The 23,065-nt window shown below is 40.1% G+C and overlaps 2 protein-coding genes across 2 annotated transcripts in view; one reads left to right on the forward strand and one right to left on the reverse strand.

The window, feature by feature from the left end:
- LOC121868650 (zinc finger MYM-type protein 1-like) overlaps nucleotides 1–947 on the forward strand; it is a 35,757-nt gene extending 34,810 nt beyond the window's left edge. The window contains exon 3 of the mRNA XM_042369486.1: nucleotides 894–947. Within this exon, the coding sequence (XP_042225420.1) occupies nucleotides 894–947 (54 nt within the window). The remainder of the gene's footprint in view (nucleotides 1–893) is intronic.
- Nucleotides 948–1,670: 723 nt separating this feature from the next.
- On the reverse strand, nucleotides 1,671–22,146 carry LOC121868770 (guanidinobutyrase-like). The gene is made up of 8 exons (XM_042369662.1): nucleotides 22,044–22,146; nucleotides 20,553–20,809; nucleotides 15,919–16,108; nucleotides 11,262–11,382; nucleotides 9,974–10,174; nucleotides 5,236–5,380; nucleotides 4,897–4,991; nucleotides 1,671–2,064 (listed from the first exon to the last, which is right to left on the reverse strand). The coding sequence occupies exons 1-8, from the start codon at nucleotides 22,106–22,108 to the stop codon at nucleotides 1,963–1,965; spliced, it is 1,176 nt and encodes a 391-aa protein (XP_042225596.1). The 5' UTR covers nucleotides 22,109–22,146; the 3' UTR covers nucleotides 1,671–1,962.
- Nucleotides 22,147–23,065: the final 919 nt, after the last annotated feature.

Genomic DNA, 23,065 nt, shown 5'->3' on the forward strand with positions numbered 1-23,065 from the left:
TCGATTAGGTTACCCCTCGCCTGTCTGTAGTATAAGCTAGGCGCTCCAGTCTGGCCACTCCTTTGGTGGTGGTCCTGAGGGTGGTCCAGGTTAAAGTTGACACTGATTGGCTGAACCCAGATTCACTAACACTGCTGAGATACGAAGTTCATTACTGTCGGGAGGTCTGAAGTCCATACGAACTTCTATAAGAACGAATCACTCACGATTCGTAACTTAGCTGTGTTGCTTGTATGAACTCGGGCATTAGTTTGTAAAATGCCGACAGGTGGCGGTGGTGCACTTCCTCTCGGCCAATGACTGTGACTGATACATAACTGAGTTGGAGACGCAAGCCAATCATGCCATAACAACATTAAACCCCATCAGGTGCACTTGTATTCGCCTTTGACATTTATAGAAGAAAATATGGTAAATTTGGATGATGCACCTGGCACTGATTTTTATTTCAGTAATGTGTTTTACAGGTTTCTTTTTTAATTGGGAATCGATTTTCTTCTATGGCGTTTCTGGTGCAAATCTATATTTTTTTAGTAATTTAAACAACATGACCTCCCCAATTACCAACAATATTGGTTGCTTACAGTGGGCAGGGTTTTGAAGTAGAGGGAAAATGTGGGATAAAATACTAAAAAGAACACCAAACAAACCTTTGAAAACTTTACTTAATCTATAAAAAGGTAAAAAATTGCTTTCGTGTTTATGGATCCGCTCATCTGAGCACCGAAAACTACAAGTTAAACACCAAAAACAAAAATATTTATTTTTCTTACAATATTTTCCTGTATATTTCCTTATATTTTATGGAGGTTATAAAAACAAAACAAAAATTAATTAAATTTAATTCATTGTCCCTTTATTTATTAGTAAAAGTTTTGTAATATGTTTCAAAGGTAGCATACATCTTCCTCTGCAAACTGAAGATATTAGTTATTGCAGCCTATTAGTAAAATTCTTAAAGAAATTCCTCAGTATGTGTGCCACATATAACTGATCCAAATGTACCAACAGAGATCTATGTAGGAGCTTTGGTAATGGTGAATTTGGACACTCTTATCTGCTTTTACACACAAGTTAGTGAGGTACTGAATAAGTGGTTTACAGCCAAAACTTCCACAATTATCATCATAATAGTTAAAGACAAAAAGTTGAACACTGAAATCATAATCAAATAATACCTAATCCAAGCCAAGCTCATCAAACCCAATAAAAATAGGGGGATAAAAATGCATAACAGTGGTATTGCCTTTTTTTTTAGAAAAGGTATAATTTTTCATAGAATTCTGATTTAATACATTCACTAGTGATGCTTTTTGCCGCAAAATTAGTGAAATGTATCTTAAACTAATCTAAGACTATTGTTGTGTAATTATCTTGATAAACGTCCTCCACACATTTATAATACTGTACATAATTTCACAGTCGTCACACAGCAGCATATTCAAATCAGACTAGTGTTGGAATGTCAGCGCCTCCACACAACACAGAAAAGCAACAATGCACATGACAAACAATTAAGTTCTCTAGAAAAATTAAAATGAAAATTTTTTTTTAAATATATAATTTCTCAAACATATCTATAAATCTGTTGATGATATATAAACATTACTCACAATACCACTGTCATGCATTAGAATTTTTTCAACCTCAGAATTTGCTCTTAGAATCCCCAAAAAAAATGGAGTGAATTTCTGGAATTTTGTCAGAAAATGTCCCCGATTTTCAACCTCGGAAACTCGTTCACAAACCGAAATGGAGAGAGTTTACCCACAAAATTCCGAGCCAATTAGAATTCCGGGTATTGGAGAGTTCTGGCTAATGGGGATTCTGGTTAAGAGATATTACTGTTTATGCTCTGAAATGCATCAGTTAAGTGGAAACCAGCAATGATGTTTTTGGAAAATAGGTGTTTCTTACATTGTAAACATATGAAAGTACAGTACCTTTTCAAAGTATATGGGTTTATTTTCTGGTAACAACACCTGGGAGAGTACAGAGCATTTCAAACAACAAGTTTGCCCCAGTGAGAGCAGTTGTTCCCTCAAAGTCATATGGAGGACAAACCTGAAAATAAAAAACAATAGTCTTATATTAACATTCTGGTTGAAGCTTAATCAGGGCCGCATTAAGACAATCTAGGGCCCCGGGCACTTTATCGAGAGGGGCCCCCCTTACCCATCCCCCTACTTTTTTCATGACAAAGAAAGACATTGTAAATTTCAAATAAAGGTAGTTTATTTAATGTTTTTTTTTTGTGAATTCAACTTATAAAATAATAAACTATAAGGCCATTTCAAGTGTTTTCTCTAAGTTTTAAGTGGCATACATTCATTACCAGCAGTCGTACGTAGATTACTCCGAAAATAAAATTGATCTTTCAATAAAATAAAATCTGACAAATTTGTAATAATCAGAATGTCTCATTTTAATTAATTTATTGGAAGAAACAACTGTATCTAGATAAAGCACTTTATAGATGTATTTGACTAAAAGTTAGCCTTTCGAGCTTTCATAGCAGCAAACTGGGAACCACAACTTCAAAGTCAATCACATGTGTTAGATCGCTTTCAATGGACATTACGGCAAGGCAGTTCAGCTTATCTTGACTCATTGTAGCACGCCTTTCACTTTTCACCAGTTTCATTTTTGAGAAGCTGTGTTCTGCTTCACACACTGTGACATGCAATGACAGAAATATTCTCAAAGCTATGCTGACATTTGGAAAAGTTGCTTCCAAATTCTGATGTTTTATGAACTTGAGCATCGACAGTGGTGAATCCATTTTCTCCTTCAATCTGACCATAAAATCATAAAAAATTTCAAACTCATCAGCACAATCAGAATAAAAATCATCTCTGTATTTTGATGTGAGATGAATTACTCGAGCTGGCAAATGCTCTGTTTTGAACTGAGAAACATTTTAGAAATGCAAAATCATCTGCTAGTCCTCTGTAAACTTCTTAACGTTGTGCAAGACAAGTCTACAGTTTACCTATGATTAGAGTGAAAGTTTGCACTGTAACCATCTGACCTGGGGATTCTGTGAATTCTTCATCTGGTGATTTACTTTCATCAAAATAACTCTTTCGTTTTTCTTCATATTGATAATGATGGTTTATGTGTATGGCATGGTGTTCTTTGCATCATCTTCAATCTCGTCAAACTTTTCACGCAGTTTCTCAGTGAACTCCTCTAAAGACTCAAGCAATGATGTGGCTGTCAGCAAATCCACGCTTTCCTTTTGCAGAGTTAGGCTCACTTTATTGAACTGAATAAGTATTCTATTCCACATTTTTGCCATGAAACCTGTTTCAAGCTTTTCTAGGCCAACAATTAATCCATTTGCCTCTGACCTCACAGATTCAGGTTCATCATCATTAGGCACAAAAGTCTTTCAGGTTTTCATATAGGCTTTTGTAGTTCAGGCACAATGTTTTGTAGCCTCAGCATGGCAAGACCATCACATATTTGACAAGAGTTTTAAAGTTAAAATCTTGTTTTCATTTGGAGCGAAACCCTTTGTCAAGATAGATAGACGAAAGAGGTGTAGATCCTACGCAGAAAGCATAAAGTTTGTTCAGCAAACCAAAAAAAATTATGGCTTCCAAACAACAACTATCACTATGTACTCCTACCAGGTTCAGTGAATGGGCAGCACAAGGTACATAATCAATGAGATTATTTACATCTTTGACTTTTCTTTGGAGACCTTCATATATCCCAGACATATTGGCAGCATTATCGTACGATTGTCCACGACAATTTTCAATATCTATGTCCAATTCGTTCAATGTGTCCAGGACCTTATCACACATATTTTCTCCTGTGTGACTACTGAAGGGAAGATAAAGCAAAAAACGATCCACTGGTTCACCAGACGAAGAAACATACCGAATAGTAAATGCAAGTTGGTCAGTTCTTGAAGTATCGGGTGTAGAATCTAAACATAAGGAGTAGTATTTTGCACTCTGAATCTCTTTGCAAACAGTTGACAAAACCTTTTTTCCCATTACCAAAATGAGTTCATCACAAATGGTGGGGATGAAATAACTTTGAACATTTCCAAACCGTGAAAAGTGATCAGCCAGAAATGGATCAAACTTGCTTATTAGTTCAAGAATACGCTAATCCACGCTCACTCAAAAACTTTATTACTTCTACCAAACGCAAAAGTAATGAATGCCAATATTTCCTCTCATTTTCAATTTGATGGCGGAGTCTACTGCCAATACAATTACCGATTTTTGATAGCTGTACATAGGCTAGAGTTGTTTTTCTGTGATCCACTAAACATTCGTGTTCCCCAAGAGCTCTGCTGGTGTGTGCCCAGTCATTGAAACCATGCACAAATGGTGAACTTTTAGTGTACTAGAGAAGAGCAAACATGTTAAACAGTAGAGTTTACCTTGTGATTTAGAGAAGAGTAACCACTCTCTCTTTACTGATTCGCCATTACTCAAAGTTCTGAAGAATGCAGACTTAAGAGAGGAAATGGTGTTTCTGATGCTCACCTGAACCATATTTTCTTAATGTTCCTTTAAACTCAGAGTCATGATGCTGACAAGTATCTGGCCCAGCCTTTGACCAGTAAATTTGATGTTCCTGTGATATTAATTTTACTTTACTTTTATCCTCTTCACCATTGATCGGCTCGTTAGCCGCTTGGGCGATCGGTCACGTCTCTATTACTTTTCCTTTTCGTTTATCCTCTTCACCAAAAGACATGGGGCGTAATAAATTAATTCAATAATAAATAATAAGCACCGCTTGATTAAACAGATGCTCACAAGCAGCAGATGCAGGTAGTATGAATGTATGTATAAAGAACACTGATAAGTTACCCCCAGTGTGGTATACTGTATACTGTACTGTACAGTTCCTGGGCCACACACTTACCTCCACTAGATCACAGCCCACGAGGTTAAGTCCCCTACAGCCTCGTACGATTTCTAGCGCCTGGATGGGTGTTAGTCCTCCTATCTCTGGAGTGCCTACAATCAGAAGACATTATTGAACATAAAAGTTAAACCTCTATATAACATATTTCTCTCTCCATATAATCATTGTATATAACAATGTGGGTATAACAAGGTATATAACACTGTAGGTGTAACAAGGTCCATAACAATACATGTATAGGTATAACATGGTATATACAGGTACACAGAGACTTTTATCAGTGTAAGACATCATAGGATCATTATAAACATGTCAATGTTATTCTAATCTACTTACCTGTACCGGGACAGAACCCTGGATCAATAGCATCAATGTCGAAGGAGAGATAAACTGGTCTGTCACCCATCTTAGCTCTTATTTCTTCCATGAGTGGTGTGAGGGACTTGTGCCAACACTCCTCAGCTGTCACCACATTGAACCCCTGTAACAAATATTGTAATATTTTTATAATTTATCAGCACATTACTCTTTTGGGGTCGTTGGGATGTTTGTTATTTTGTTAAGAACTTTATTGTCCAGTGTTAGTATATGAGGCACTGTAGTACCTGGTGGAATTTGTTATTTTGTTGTAAAATTTATTGTCCAGTGTTAGTACAGGTGCTCCTATACTTAAGAACGTTCAACTTACAAACTTTCAGAGATACAAACATCATCACTGAGGGGGGTTACCTGCCAGAACAGGTGTTTAATGTGGATGAGACTGGATTATTTTGAAGAAAATTCCAGATAGAACAAACATTACCTAAGAGGAGAAGAGTGAGCCAGGTTTTAAGGCTGTATTAAAGGGTATAGCTGTACTAAATATCCATAATCTTTTCATTTTTTACAATATGTTTGGTATCTACAAGAGTAAAGTTGGACTTACAAACAAGCCTCAGGAATGTAACTCGTTTGTAAGTAGAGGAGCACCTGTACAGGAGGCAACTGTAGTACCTGGAGAAAACCTGCCATGTTTACGCTAGATAACATGCTATCCTCCATAAACTTCCTTCATTTACTATACATCATGAATAATTTTAGTGACTATTTTACCCACATTTCAAACAGAATTTATCCCTAATAAACTTGTAGGTAGTAGGTAGCTATCAAACAAAGAGGTGCTACTGCCTGGGAAGATATTGGAAGCATAATGTGTTGTCTAATGGTAGACCCTGCTGCTATATGGCATCACGAAAATTGTGACCAAGTCTCAGGTTGCTGATCTGACTTTCTGCCACATTTACACACAATTGTAGGGTCTCAATTATTTCTCTTACTGTTGACAACACAACATACAGTATATAACTTTTCTTACTCCTGATCTGTTTTATTCTTTCTGTTCTATTATTTTCCTATGAAATCAGTTAACAAAAATATTAAAGCGGGGCCTTCTCAGATAGGTCCCAATGGTCGGGAAGGTTGTGGACCCCAGGGCCGATCTGATCATCATCAAACTAGTGGGGCCTCAAATAACGTCACCGCGGTTGATGGAGAATCGGCTTTTTTCACACTTCATTTTCCCAACATTCGTGGCCTGAGATCCAATTTGGGTTGTTTTGTTATTGGGTTGTTCATCAGCCCATGTTCGAGCCACTCTCTGAAATATTGTGCTACTGCTGGCTCTTCTTCTGGAGGCTTGCTGCCTTCGCCGTTTTGAGGCGACGAGAAGTGAGAGCTTGGCTCTGACGAACCGATGATCAGTGTTGCAGAGGTCTGAGCCACGCATTGCTCGGGTGATAAGGACATCTCGTCGATCTCTTTCTCTGACAATTATGTAGTCAATGAGATGCCAGTGTTTGGATCGTGGGTGTTGTTACGAACCCTTTAACTTGTCGACCTGCCTAAACAAGGTATTGGTGATAGTGAGGTTGTGTGCAGCACACTTGCTGAGGAGGAGTAGGCCATTGGGATTACACATGTCTAGTCCATTTCTCCCTATGATTCCTTGCCAAATGTCAGTTAACCTGTGTAGGATGCGTTGGCGGATGGCAAAGCCAATTCCATAAATGCGGTTTCGCTCAGCAGCAGGCTTACTCTTCCAGAAGAAGGTTTAGCCAGACCCCCGTTCTGTGAGTCGACCCTCGTCTGGGAGCCGGGAATCATTAATGGTTGCTATGTCGATGTTATATCTAGCCAGATCTTTTGCCACAAGGGCAGTTCTTCTTTCAGGACGTGCATTTGTGCCAGTATCCAGAAGGGTCCTGATATTCCATGCAGCAACCATAAGGGGTCGTATAGTTTGTTTTTGTTTTGATCTGTGATTATAATTGTGTTTTCGACCGCATAAGGATGACCATACTGGGTGCGGTTGCCCAGTCAGGTTGGTTCTTTAGGTAGACTATGTTTAGGGTGCCTTTTCTAGCCACCTCCCCATATGGGGTGAGCAGAGTGGTTCCTCGAAAGGGCTGCTCAGTCGCACAGACAGGACTGGATTGCACTGCTGCCTAGATCCCAGTGCATAAACGACCATCTCATCTATGCCACTCCTGTGCAGAGTTGTGACTAGAGACTCCCGGCAGTCATCTCTACCTTTCCCCTTCGCCACTCGTCCGTCGCCACAGGACTTTTGGGGTATAAGGGTTTGATGATGAGGAATATGATGAGTTGGATGATTGCTGCGCTTGAGTTGATTTATGTGGTGAGGCAGGAGTGCAGGCTGCAACCACACATCTTGGCTCTCCCTTTTCCTGATCCAGTGGTGCAGGTGTTGCAACGACTGGGGAGAGGGAGAGCTGCAATGGACTGCCGATAGCCCAGCTTGTTGGGTTTCGCCTTAGTAGCCTGTCCATCATACATTGCCTTCTTCCGCCGGTATAATCCTTAGCTTCCCATGTTGGTCACCTCTTCCGCCTACACCGCCGTTGAGGTCTTGTTGGAGCTCCACCACAGATTTTTGTTCGGGGTTTAATCCCATAGCCTTATACCTACCAAGGTTAATCCATAAGGCAGTGAGCAGTGGTTGGTAAGCACCAGGACTTATCCACATGCCATTGGGCCTATGCGCCGTCCCTCTGAGGCCCACTGCTACTCCGAGATCCCCTGTTGGTCTATCCTGGGCCCACGAGGCACCCAGTTACTGTGTGCTGCTACGAGAAGGCACAACAGGAGTCTTGGTGGTGAAGAGGCTGTGCACTGGCAGGGAAAGACTTATGCAAGTTGCTTCCCTGTTCGCCACGGGGGCTAGCCAGCGGCGGTAGCTGAAAGCAAGAGGATGCAAGCAGTGTTTGCGCCTTAACACTAACATAATGCTGCCACACTAGATGCAGTACACCACCCTGTGTGCACACACGCGCGCACACACACACACACACACATAACACCATCTGTGAGGGAATTACTACACCACGTCAGGCCCCTCATAACACCATCTGTGAGGGAATTCGTACACCACGTGATGCCCCTCATAACACCATCTGTAAGGGAGTTACTACACCACGTGAGGTCCCTCATAACACCGTCTGTGAGGGAACTACTACACCATGTGAGGTCCCTCCTAACACCATCTGGGAGGGAGTTACTACACTACGTGTTTGCTGTTCAACACCTACATTAATCTGGTATAGTGGCTGGTGTGTTTGTTTACATCATATTAAATCTCTTGGTATGGCCATAAGGAACCAGACAATAATAGCCAGACTAAGATACTGGATAAACATTCCACAGTGCTACCACTGTGTAGGTAGTAGGTAGTAAGTAGTAGGCAGCTGCACAAACAGGGAGGTACTACCGCCTGGGAAGATATTGGAAGCATAATGTGTTGTCTAATGGTAGGCCCTGCTGCCATATGGCATCACGAAAATTGTGACCAAGTCCCAGGTTGCTGATCTGACTTGCTGCCACATTTGCACACAATTGCAGTGTTTCAATTGTTTCTCTTACTTCGACAACACAACATACATATATTGTTTCTCACTATTGATTTTTTTTTATTTCTTTATGGTTTATTATTATTATTATTATTATTATTATTATTATTATTATTATTATTATTATTATTATTATTATTATTATTAGTAGTAGTAGTAGTAGTAGTAGTAGTAGTAGTAGTAGTAGTAGTAGTTCAAAACGTTGATCAAGGCAGCTTCACTCCTCTAGTGTTCACAACCTCTGGTGGGATGGGACCAAGTGCAAGATGTTTCTACGCCAGACTCGCGGAGGTGATCTCCGAACAGAAGCAGCAGCCGAGAAGTTATGTTACAGCCTGGATGTGATGTCGACTGTCTTTCTCCCTCCTTCGGTCGGCTTTGCTCTGCCTCAGGAGAACGAGAGCTTCTGCCCCAACTCCGACAACTGATGCAGATATTGGCTACTGTCACTGAATGCCGCATAGATCTGCAGCTCAACTAATTTAACACAGATAGGATAGCTACTTATGTATTAGGATATTTAATATTAAGGTAATTAAATGGTGGCGAAGGTGTGTCTATTGGGGGAGGCTGGAGGCCACGTTAAGTAGTAGTAGTAGTAGTAGTAGTAGTAGTAGTAGTAGTAGTAGTACAGTGTTATTATTGTTATCATCAGTGTTGTTGGTATTATTATTATTGTTGTTATTATTTTATTTTAAATTTTGTTTTTTTATTATAAATTTTATTTACTTAGAACTAATTATTATTATTATCGTTATTATTATTACATTTTCGCCCCCCAGGCCCCGATGTGGTCAGTGACCTGTGCCCGGTGGCTAATCTTGTTAAAAAAAAAAAAAAAAAAAATATATATATATATATATATATATATATATATATATATATATATATATATATATATATATATATATATATATATATATATATTAAAATAAGATAAAATAAATCTCACAAAATGTACCAGACATTGTTACAGGTATAAATGCATGAGACTGTACACCCACAAATAAGTGTTTTCAGTCCATGAACCCTGACACTCATGAACCTGTGAATCCAAACCATCACACAGTGCACTATCTATGGTCCCAACAATGTGTGATGTCTCAGATTCACAGATAAGAAGCACAAAACTGGAAGAGAAAATGAATTTACCATGTTCATCACCATACCTTACTCAGCTGCCATGCATTTCCATCTTCTGTGTGACAGGAGCCTCGAAGACCAATTTGGTAGGTGGCACGAGGGTCAATGAGATCCTCCTCCAGTGCTCTCCTGAAGGGGGTACCATGGGTGATCTTAGCTCCAAGCATGGTATCACTGACGTCCGAATGAGCATCTACATGTACCAGCCCAACTGTACCTCTCTTGGCCTGATCACACAAACGTCTTTTATTATAACACACGGTATGTAATGTGTCCTTGTTCTATTTCTTAAAAGTCAAAGATAAAACTAATTCCCAACTAAGTGATGTCATAAAATATCAGTTATCTGAAATTGGATGAAATACCTATTATAAATCAGGGAATATTTTCACGAACAAAATGTGGGGAAAAAGTGCTTCTCTGATCTACATATGTACTAAATAAAATGGAACACTGATAAACAAAATATTTCGTTAATGTTTGAGGAATTGAATAAATGGTATGTATGATTTAAACCTTACTGTATTTCTTTATTAGGCAAAGACTTCCAGTACTAAGTGAGTATTTAATGCTTGGCGACAGGGTCATTTATTCGTGTACGTAACATTGTTAGTTCACCTGTATTAATTATAGCCAAAGACAAAAAAAAAAAGAAGAAATCTCACTTAAAAAATCTGACTACACCAGGAGCTACAGATGGATACAAGAACTAGTGAAGGTTCAAGTTGGGGTTACAAGTTTCGGCCCAAAAATCCAGGTCACTTCTTTTGCTTCCTTATTCAGATAATGAGTTTTTATATTTGAATTCTCCATCTATGACCAACCTCAATGAGTGATGTGTGAGATAATAAAGCAACAGAGAAATCAAAGGTCTTTTCCTTTGGTAAAACTGGGATGGACTGAGGGATGTACAGCCAACCCCAAAAAGTATCGTGCCCCGAGGGTTTGGTGGATTATAAAATGAGTGATATATCCCAAGACCTGTCAAAAATAAAGTCGTAGAAAATGAATGTGCCATTTTTGTTAAATTGTTTTTTTTTAGTCTTAGTAAATTAACATGAAATTTATCAAAGGTAGACAAAAGTGAAGCAAAATATTAGGGCACATCCTTTACTGTACCAGGAATAAATGAAGGCGACTGTATGATCTGGGGGATGTGAAAACTACAGCCAGGACAGATTGTCAATGTGGGGGAGTGGGGTGACAGGTGCAGGGGGGGTAACCTTGGGTACTTACACGGTGATAAACAAGTATGCTTAGACCATATTTTAGTGAGTGAGAGGCTTAGTGTAAAGAGAGAGAGAGAGAGGTTACCTTGATAGCCTGAAGGATCGGATAGGTGATGGTATGGTCGCCGCCCAAGGTCAGAGGGATACATCCATTCGCGATCACCTTAACGTAGTACTCTCTGATGTTCTCACACGCCACTGGCAAGCTATGGGCACACACCACAACACTGTTTATAAGTCCTGAAGGTGTCCGAGCATTAATACCTGTCATGTGCAGGACTAGGGGCACGTTGCTACCTGACCCAGCTTGGAGAAGGTCGTGCCCGCAAGTGCTCCCGTTAGAGACCAAGGAAAATGGCCGCCTTGGATCATTGTGTCTTGGGGGAAGAGGAGGGGAGTGTGGGGAAAGACGACCTCCTTGCCACTCTGTTAAGGCAGCTGGGGCAGTTGAGGAGTGAGGTTGACACTCTAAAGGGGGAAAATGAAGCCCTCAGGACGGAACTCCTTCAGGTAGGTGTCCTGCCTAGCAGGACACCTGCGAAGGAGGAGCAGGCGTGGAGAGTGGTTGTCTCCAAGGGGACTAGGGTCAGGCTCAGGAAAGCTGACCAGGGTGTGGAGTGCAGTAACCCTTACCAGGTGCTGCAGGAAGCTGGCGAGGAAGAGAAGAGGCAGGACGGTATGGAGCAAGGAGAGGAAAGGGCAGTTGTACAAACCCTGCCCACAGGCAAGGTCGTGGTAGTTGGGGACAGCCAGGTGAGGTTTGTAGATCGGGCTTTTTGTGCGAGAGATAGGAAACGTAGGACTAGGGTGTGGTTTCCTGGGGCTGGGATAGGGCATGTAGCTGAGAGGTTAGACAGGGTTTTGTCAGGGGAGGGTACCAATCCAGTAGTGTGTCTTAGTGTGGGAGGAAACGACATAGGTAAGATTAGGAGTGAGGAACTTTTCAAGAGGTATAGGGAGGCGCTGGGGAAGATTAGAGATAGGGGAGGGATCCCGATAGTATGTGGAGTCTTGCCTAGAAGAGGGGTTGGTCGTGAATGGCTGTCCAGGGCAATTGATATAAATTGCCGACTGGAAAAACATTGTGCAAACAATGGTTGGGTATTCATTGATAGCTGGCAACGATTCTATGGCAACGACTACCTGTACAGTCGCGACGGAGTACACTTGTCTCGTGAGGGGGTAAAAACGTTGTCTGCATCCCTGGAGCGTGAAATTGTCACTCCGAAGGGGGGCTTTCGCCAGTAGAGAGAGGTCGGGGAAAGTGGGAGTCAAAAAACAAGCAGGTTCTGGGAAGTAAAATTAGTTGCTCAGGACAAGGGGTAAAACAGGACCAGGGAAGGGTAGGTTTAAATGTATACTATACAAACAGTAGGAGCGTTAGAAATAAAATAAACTTGCTGAGAGCGGTTGTATGTACCGAGAATGTAGACGTCATCGCAATCACCGAAACTTGGATGAATCTGGCGAGCAAAATTTTTTTATTAGAGTACCACATAGAAGGGTACAACCTTTTTCACAAGGACAGGGAAGGTAGGAAGGGGGGAGGTGGTCGCACTCTTCGTCAAGGATACATTAAAATGTTGTATTAATAATTCAATAAAGGGTGAAATAGGAACCGAGTCTGTGAGGGTAGAAATCACGGAAGGAAGAGAAAAACTAATTATGGGAGTGATTTACAGGCCCCCAAGTCTTGGCAAAGAAGCAGCTCAGCCCATATGGCAGGAAATGAGTAGGGCAGCAAAATATAACAACCTATGCATTATGGGGGATTTCAACTTCAGAAATATTGACTGGGACAACATTGTAGGTGACTATGAATCTGAAGACTTCCTAGATGCAGTGCAGGACAATTTTTGAAACAACTAATTACAGAACCTACTAGAGGTGACAATATATTAGACCTAGTATTAACAAATAAAGAAAATATTATCAGAGATATCACAGTAGGGGAAGAACTAGGTAACAGTGATCACAGAGAAATCAGGTTCACCCTAAATTGGGAAACGAAAAACAATGACAATATGGTCAGAGTCCCAAACTTTCGGTTGGCGGATTATCAGGGGTTAAGAAGGTACCTAGGTGAGGTCACCTGGGAACAGTCACGTCAGTCCCCAGTAGGAAGGGGTGAGGTCATAGATGACACAACAATTGATCATGACTATAATATATTCACTAGTATACTACATAAAGCACAAGAACAAAATATACCATACAGAAAAATTAGGTCAAATAAGAATGAGCCAAGGTGGATGACCAGAAAACTTAAACATGACATAGGAATAAAGAAAGGAATTTATAAGAAATTAAAGGGAGGGGAGGAGCAGCTCAGAAATAGGTATAATGAACTATCTAGGAATGTTAAGAAAAATGTAAGGAAAGCAAAGAGAGACTATGAAATCAAAATAGCAAGAGAATCCAAGGTGAATCCCAAGGGATTTTTCCAGGTATATAGAACAAAAGTCAAGGACAAAGTTGGGCCCTTAAAGTCAGGGAGGGGAGAAGTGATAAATGGCAGTGAAAAAATAAGCAAAGCATTGAACAGCTACTTCTTATCAGTTTTCACAGAAGAAATTTGCGATGAAATTCCAGAGGTGGAACTGATATTTAGGGGAAAGGAAGAAGAGAAATTAAAGAATATCACTATCAGAAAAGAGGATGTTCTTAAGAAGATAAATAAACTAAAGAAAAGAAAATACCCGGGGCCGGATGAAATTTCCCTCGAGTCTTGAAAGAGTGTAGGGAACAGATTAGCGGACCCCTCGTAAACTTATTTACAAAATCATTTGACACTGGAGTTGTGCCAGACTTGTGGAAACAGGCAAATGTAGTACCCATATTCAAAAAGGTAGACAGAGCATCAGCGTCAAATTACCGGCCGATCAGTTTGACGTCAGTAGTGGGGAAATTTCTTGAATCAATTATAGCAGATAGCATCCGATCGCATCTAGAGAAAAGAAAATTAATCTACGACTCTCAACATGGGTTTACAAAGGGAAAATATTGTCTAACAAATCTGCTAACGTTTTTTAGGAAAGTCTTCGAGGTAGTAGATAATGACGAAAATTACGATGTTATTTACTTAGACTTTAGCAAAGCATTTGACAGAGTACCGCATCAAAGGTTTCTGAGAAAAATTAAGGCTCATGGTATCGAGGGGAAAGTTTTAAATTGGATAAAATCATGGCTCACCGATAGAACCCAGAGGGTCAGCGTAGATGGTGTAAATCTGGGTGGGGCCGTGTAACCAGTGGGGTTCCCCAGGGGTCAGTACTAGGCCCACTCTTGTTCATAATCTACATAAACGATTTAGATACTGGGATCAGCAGTGACATAAGCAAGTTTGCGGATGACACCAAAATAGGGCGGCAAATTAATTCAGGGCAGGATGCAAATGCATTACAGGAGGATCTAAATAAACTGCAGGGTGGTCTGAAATATGGCAAATGAAATTCAACACCAGCAAGTGCAGCGTACTTAATATTGGAAGAACAAATACTGACAATGTATACAGCCTTAACAACATCAACCTAGAGAAGTCGACTTGTGAAAGAGACCTAGGGGTACTTGTAAACCCGGACCTACGGCCTAGAAAACAGTGCGTTAATGTTCGAAATAAGGCAAACAGAGTATTGGGTTTTATATCTAGAAGTGTAAGTAACAAGAGTGCAGAGGTCTTATTGCAACTATATCTTGCGCTAGTCAGGCCGCACCTCGATTATGTGGTTCAGTTCTGGTGCCCCTATTATAGAATGGATATAAATTCACTAGAGTCGGTGCAGCGAAGAATGACAAAAATGATTCCGGGACTTAGAAACCTTCCATGTCAGGATAGGTTAAAGAAACTTAACTTGCATTCCCTAGAAAGACGAAGAGTGCGGGGAGATATGATAGAAGTATTTAAGTGGGTGAAAGGAATCAATAAAGGGGATATAGATAAAGTTCTTATAATATCCGAGCAGGATAGGACTCGGAGCAACGGATTCAAGTTGGATAAGTTTAGGTTTAGGAGGGAGATAGGAAGAAACTGGTTCACAAATAGGGTAGTGGACGAGTGGAACAAGCTTAGCAACTTTGTAGTAAGTGCGGGAACTCTGGAAAGTTTCAAAAGGAGGCTAGATAGATTCATGGATGATAGAGAGTGGCAGTAACTCTCGACAGGAGCTGCCATGCACAGGCCAACCGGCCTATTGCAGACTCCTTATATGACAGTAATAGAAGTGAAGACAGTGTTATATGACAGTAATAGGGGAGAAGACAGTGTTATATGACATTAACAGAGGTGAAGACATTGTTAGATGACAATAATAGAGGTGAAGACAGTGTTATATAGTAGTAATGGAGGTGAAGACAGTGTTAGATGATAATAATAGAGGTGAAGACAGCGTTATATGACAGTAACAGAGGTGAAGACAGTGCTATATGACATTAACAGAGGTGAAGACAGTGTAATATGACAGTAACAGAGGTGAAGACAGCGTTATATGACAGTAACAGAGGTGAAGACAGTGTAATATGACAGTAACAGAGGTGAAGACAGTGTTAGATGACAATAACAGAAGTGAAGACAGTGTTATATGACAATAACAGAGGTGAATACATTGTTATATGACAATAATAGAAGTGAAGACAGTGTTATATGACAGTAACATAGGCAAAGACAGTGTTATATGACAGTAATATTGGTGAAGAGTGTTATATGACAAGAGTTCTAAGAAGATAGTAACGTGGAGAAGTCATACTTGAATATATTGCAAGGCACATCGCCCACATCACCAACGTTGAGACAGTTGAAAGGTGCCGCTCCAGTCACTGAGTTGTAAGGTCTGAGAAGCACCGACTCACAGCGTATTTGTCTAGGTCCTAAACGAGTGCCACTTCTGTTGGATGTCCCAACGTCTAGTGGTACTCCTATGAAACATGCATCTAGATCTGAAATATTATCACATATTTAATATTAGGAAAAGATTATCACCAAGTTCCAAGTATGAAGTATTATTACACATTTAATATAAGGAAAATATTATCCAAAGTTCCCTAGTACGAAATATAATATTAAGACATAAAACATTCAGCCAAATAGAAAATATCAGAAATAAATAAAAACACGCAGATAACTATAAAATATTACCATAAACTTAGCCTATGATGCGGTACTCTGTCAAATGCTTTGCTAAAGTCTAAGTAAATAACATCGTAATTTTCGTCATTATCTACTACCTCGAAGACTTTCCTAAAAAACGTCAGTAGATTTGTTAGACAAGATTTTCCCTTTGTAAACCCATGTTGCGAGTCGTAGATTAATTTGCTTTTCTCTAGATGCGATCGGATGCTATCTGCTATAATTGATTCAAGAAATTTCCCCACTATTGACGTCAAACTGATCGGCCGGTAATTTGACGCTGATGCTCTGTCTCCCTTTTTGAATATGGGTACTACATTTGCCTGTTTCCACAAGTCTGGCACAACTCCGGTGTCTAATGATTTTGTAAATAAATTTACAAGGGGTCCGCTAATCTGTTCCCTACACTCTTTCAAGACTCGAGGGAAAATTTCGTCCGGCCCTGGGGATTTTGTCTTAAAAACATAAGAACATAAGAATGGAGGAAACTGCAGCGGGCCTATTGGCCCATACTGGGCAGTCCCGTTTACACCCAACCCCTATTGCTCATATAAGCATCCAACCTATGTTTGAAGCTATTCAGCTTATTCGAGTTAATGATGATATTTGGTAACTTGTTCCATTCATCCACTACTCTGTTTCCAAACCAGTGTTTACCTATTTCACGCCTAAATCTAAATTTGTCTAATTTAAAACCATTGTTACGAGTACCTTTGTAATGTCCCATTTGTTTAGCCCTGCCTTCCATTTATACACCTCTATCAGGTCGCCCATCGCTCTACGTCTCTTGAGGGAGTGCAATTTAAGATGCTTTAACCTATCTCTATACTCAAGGTTCCTAATGCCCGGGATTAGTCTTGTCATTCTCCTCTGAATTCTTTCCAAGGATTCCATATCCATTCTGTAATACGGTGACCAGAACTGAACTGCGTAATCCAGGTGTGGTCTCACAAGAGCAAGATACAGTTTTAGGATGACCTAGCTAGTCTTGTAACTAACACTCCTTTGTATGAACCCAAGTACTTTATTAGCCTTGTTACGAGCAGAAACACATTGTTTACTTGGCTTAAGGTTCCTACTTATCATTACTCCTAAATCTCTCTCGCAGTCGGATTTCTCTATGGCATCGTTGTTCATCTGGTATCTGGTTTCCCTGTTTACATCTCCTATACTGAGTACTTTACATTTGTCCACGTTGAATTTCATCTGCCATTTTTCAGACCATTCAAAAAATTTGTTTAGATCTTCCTGTAGTTTTGCAGAGTCCTCGTCAGATTTAATAACACATCCTATTTTAGTGTCATCAGCAAATTTGCTTATGTTGCTGTCTATGCCGATATCTATGTCGTTTATGTATATAATAAATAATAATGGTCCAAGTACTGAGCCTTGGGGAACTCCACTTGTGACGTTGCTCCAATGAGACTTAATGCCATTAATGCTCACTCGCTGTTTCCTGTCCTGTAACCACGCCCTAATCCATTTAAGGATTGATGCCATGTGCTTCTACCTTTCTAATTAGTCTTTCGTGGGGGACTGGCGAAGGCTTTGCTAAAGTCGAGATATACCACATCATAATTGTGCCCCTCGTCCACCGATTCGAAAACTGATGAAAAGTTTATTTATCCTCTTAAGAACATCCTCTTTTCTGATAGTGATATTCTTTAATTTCTCTTCTTCCTTTCCCCAAAATATCAGTTCCATCTCTGGAATTTCCTCGCGAATTTCTTCTGTGAAAACTGATAAGAAGTAGTTGTTCAATGCTTTGCTTATTTTTTCACTGCCATTTATCACTTCTCCCCTCCCTGACTTTAAGGGCCCAACTTTGTCTTTGACTTTTGTTCTATATACCTGGAAAAATCCCTTGGGATTCGCCTTGGAATCTTTTGCTATATTGACTTCATTGTCTCTCTTTGCTTTCATTACATTTATTCTTAACATTCCTAGATAGTTCATTATACCTATTTCTGAGCTGCTCCTCCCCTCCCTTTAATTTCTTATAAATTCCTTTCTTTATTCCTATGTCATGTTTAAGTTTTCTGGTCATCCACCCTGGCTCATTCTTATTTGACCTAATTTTTCTGTATGGTATATTTTGTTCTTGTGCTTTATGTAGTATACTAGTGAATATATTATAATCATGATCAATTGTTGTGTCATCTGTGAGTAACAGAACTGCTGACGTTATCTTGAAACTTTACCTAGCATTAGTGAGGCCACACATGGATTATGCGGTTCAATTCTGGTGTCCTCATTATAGAATGGACATAGATTCTTTGGAGAGAGTACAAAGAAGAATGACAAAAATGATCCATAATATTAGAAACCTTCCATATGAAGAAAGACTGAAAAGCTTAGGCTTGCATTCATTAGAGAGGCGTAGAATTAGGGGAGATATGATAGAGGTGTTCAAGTGGGTAAGTGGGATTAACAAGGGTAAAATGGAAGATGTTCTGAAGCTCAGTAATAACGAAATAGCTAGAACAAATGGCTTTAAATTAGATAAATTCCGATTCAGAAAGGATATAGGCAAGCACTGGTTTGGTAATAGAGTTGTGGATATGTGGAATAGGCTACCGAGTGCTATAGTAGGATCGGGGACGCTAGGGAGCTTCAAGACGAAGTTGGATAGGCACATGGAAGTGCTGGGATGGGTGTGAAAGGGATCTGCCCTGTATGGGCCAGTCGGCCTCCTGCAGTATCCCACTTTCTTATGTTCTTATGTTCTTATCTATGACCTCACCCCTTCCTACTGGGGACTGACGTGACTGTTCCCAGGTGACCTCACCTAGGTACCTTCTTAATCCCTGATAATCCGCCAACCGAAAGTTTGGGACTCTGACCATATTGTCATTGTTTTTTGTTTCCCAATTTAGGGTGAACCTGATTTCTCTGTGATCACTGTTACCTAGTTCTTCCCCTACTGTGATATCTCTGATAATATTTTCTTTATTTGTTAATACTAGGTCTAAAATATTGTCACCTCTTGTAGGTTCTGTAATTAGTTGTTTCAAAAAATTGTCCTGCACTGCGTCTAGGAAGTCTTCAGATTCATAGTCACCTACAATGTTGTCCCAGTCAATATTTCTGAAGTTGAAATCCCCCATAATGCATAGGTTGTTATATTTTGCTGCCCTACTCATTTCCTGCCATATGGGAGGAGCTGCTTCTTTGCCCAGACTTGGGGGCCTGTAAATCACTCCCATAATTAGTTTTTCTCTTCCTTCCATGATTTCTACCCATACAGACTCGGTTCCCATTTCACCCTTTATTGATTTATTAATGCAACATTTTAATGTATCCTTGACGAAGAGTGCGACCCCTACCCCCTTCCTACCTTCCCTGCCCTTGTGAAAAAGGTTGTACCCTTCTATGTGGTACTCTGATAAAAAAAATTTGCTCGCTGGCTGGTCAAAGAAGCAAAGAAGATCTTGAATAATGATTTAATAATACTAAAGAAGTTTTAAAGTGACGAATAAATAGAAATATGTCGCCGTATGTGTTATATTATAAATTATATTTGTTTCATGATTCATTTAAATTTTTACTTGAAATTATATGAAGCTTGTAGTGGACGTCTCCCCTACAACTGCCTACAACTGCGTAGCGGCGTCACCAAGCTGCTACCATCCTCCCTAGCAACCAACCAGATGTTACCGTATCTTAGCAACGGAACTAGTGACCGGCGACTTCTCGGGTTTTCCCAACATGATTCATAGAGGACTGGCGGCTGCTGCTGGGTATATAAGCTCTGTCTCTCCATTGAGATTCATTCTGACCATTCTTCTTGAACAAGCAACACCTCCTCCTCCGCCGTTGCCTGGCTGCCTTCGCTTCTCCTCGCCTGCCTGGCGGTCCTCGCTACCGCCAGCGAGCATGGCGACCCACCAGCTGTCCTTCTCTAAGCTTCCTCACCAACCAACTCTCATTCTGCCCATCTTCCTGAACAAGCAACACCTCCTCCAGCAAGCTCCACGCACCAGACTGTCTATCATATAACTTATATTATATAAGAAAACCACATTAGAGTTTCCTTCCATCCTGAGTGCTAGACAACATTAATATCTCGATACCCCTACAAGCTCACTTGAGCACTAATCCGGCCAGCAAAGATCCCCGCCAAACCGTTGTCCATTTCTCGCAACAGCAGAAATGCTGCTGCTGCAAGGCCGTCAGGTCAACGGTCAGCAAAAACGGGCAACATTTTGGGAGGAAAGTGCCCAGTGTGCCGCCGCCTTAAGACTGTGATCAAACCTTCTGTAGTTGTGTGGACAGGAAGACGCATGAAAGAAGCGATCCCTCCCGGCCGTGGTAAGTCATTGGAAGCCGTGGGTTTGTTGAAATGACTGTTTTGTGCTAGTTGTGTCATGGTGATGTGGAGAGCCCGGGATATTCTTGTAGTTCCACCTTCACTACCTCTCACACCCACGACGCTGACTACCCGTACCAAACCACTGATTCCCGCACCTGTACCCAGTACACGGCACATCACACTCAACATGCTGGTGGACCTAGAATAAACATCACCACACTTGTATACATATATAACATAAATCCCAAGTGACAGGGGTAAAAAAAAATCAGTGGGAGGACAGATGGTGGATGGAAGTGAGTAGTAGGAGTAGAAATAGGTGTCGTGGCTTAACACAGCATGATTGTTATAGGATTGTTACTAGATTCCCCAACAGTACTCAGAGACAAGAGAGAGAGAAAAAAAATCTTATTTTATTTACAGTTAATATTGTATAAAACACCAACGACTCTTCTAAGCATTGTATAATGATTCTAACTATCCCATAATATTGTCATCACAGTACAGGGGTATTAAAAAAATATGATGGTTATACAGAAAATAAAATAATCACTTCATCAATAAATTAGTTAGATTCCCTTTAAACTCTCATACAATTTAAGTATGATAATGAATCTGTATATTTTTTTGTGTTTAAGTGAAAAGTTAAGAATAAAAATGAGGAATTGGCAACAATGAACTGAAAAGTGTGCTATTGATAATGTTGATTCATACTTAAGTGATAGTGATACTGTCATGTCTGAGAGAGAGAGATAGAGCAGTAGGCCTTGGACGAGATTATGGCGGGAAATAAAAACTGTACTGTTAGGTTAATTGGTTGACCTTGACAGCGCCTGAATACATCACTTTGGCAACCAATTTTAGCATGTAACACGATGTTTCAAAATGTGCAAAAAGTACATGTATGATAATTTCTGCAAGAATTTATAGATATACAGGTATATTATGGAAAACGACGCATTTCAGAACAATTTCCTTGAGCCTAGGGTGTGTACAGCTATGAAGTACACACACACACATTAACAACTCCTGATTTATGTACTGTACAGCCCTGTAAATGTATTCAACGCATATCATTATGTCTAAATCAAATGTAAGTTTGTATATTTTCATCCACCGGCTGCAACTCTATTAATAAACCGTTTACTATTATTATTATTATTATTAACAGTAGAGCTAAGTCTGTATATTTATTAATGAGAGCTAAAATTATCCCTAAACAACTAATTAACTAACATTACCTAATTACTTATTCGTGCATGTACACCCACTAAAAAATTATTCGGCATCCTTACGGCGTGATACAATATGACACAGTTGCCAAATAATTTTTTTAGTGGGTGTACATATAATTTATAATCATAGTAAAAATATTATTTAATATGGAAAAATTTAAGAAAATGTTATGATGAGTTGATGTCTTATTTACTTACGTGTTGACGTAGCTCGTTAATTTGTGGAAAAAAAATGATGAAGGGGTATCAACGGCGACGTGCATTCCACAAAGGGAGTTTTGTCACTGAGGTTCCCAGAGGCCGAGCAGGGTTGCCAGTTGTACGACAAGCTTCCCGGCCAGCATTTTCATTGTGAAATTTGAAAATCTGCTAGACTTTTCTTCAAAATCCACTAGATGAGGAATTAATACGTGTTTTCCAAAATTCGGCCAAATACTTTGGCCGTGACCATCAATTTTTTCACGGCCAGGCGAAGCTTTTTATGGCCTAATTAGATCAATTTGGCCGTGGAAACGGCCATCTGGCAGCCCTGAGGCCGAGTGCTGCCAAATGGAGATATACCTGCAAGTTCCCATTAGACTAGTCCCCCAAACCCGCTAGATTTGTTTTCTTTTGCACGTTACTACCAAAAAAATCGTTTTGAATTGTTACGAGATAAATGTATTCGAAAGAGGGAATCCCAAGTAATCTAATTTACATAATCCAAATGGAAATTTTAATAATGTAGAAAATCATTTTTATAAACACTTGAAATAAGTTACATACACATACCATTACAGACTGCTAACCAGCCAATTATAAATAATTTTCTACTTCACTTCGTCATTGTAGGCTACAAGTAAATTACTGCTGTTCCAAATTACTTGCTAACACTAATATATCTTGACTCACCTACCAGTATACTGTACGATTTGTCTCCAATTATTGCCAGCAGTCCTCTGATTTGCCCTGCCATCCCGCTAGAAACTGACTTCCAGCAGGGCAGCATGCAGACGGAGTCGTGAGGGAGGGGAAGAGGCAGGGGGGGGAGGCCGGAGGGGAAAGGAAAATCCAAGATTCAGGAACGGTAGACCTCCAAACGGGGAGGGAACAGGGAAACGGCAAGCAAAACGGTACAATTCATGCGTATACGGGGTAGCTGCAATCAGTTATTCTCTATTCGTATTATTGCCGGCAGTCCTCTGATTTGCCCTGCCATCCCGCTAGAAAACCGCTCTACA

Source organism: Homarus americanus, unplaced genomic scaffold, assembly GCF_018991925.1.
Source record: "Homarus americanus isolate GMGI-L3 unplaced genomic scaffold, GMGI_Hamer_2.0 scaffold30535, whole genome shotgun sequence".
NCBI lineage: Eukaryota > Metazoa > Arthropoda > Malacostraca > Decapoda > Nephropidae > Homarus > Homarus americanus.

Coding starts and splice junctions, on each gene's coding strand:
- LOC121868770 (XM_042369662.1), bottom strand. CDS start 22,108: ATGCACGTCGCCGTTGATACCCCTTCATCATTTTTTTTCCACAAATTA. Junction 11,383..15,918: donor GTGCCTTGCAATATATTCAA/GTATGACTTCTC, acceptor GTGTGCCCATAG/CTTGCCAGTGGCGTGTGAGA. Junction 5,381..9,973: donor ATGCATGGCAGCTGAGTAAG/GTATGGTGATGA, acceptor TATTTGTTACAG/GGGTTCAATGTGGTGACAGC.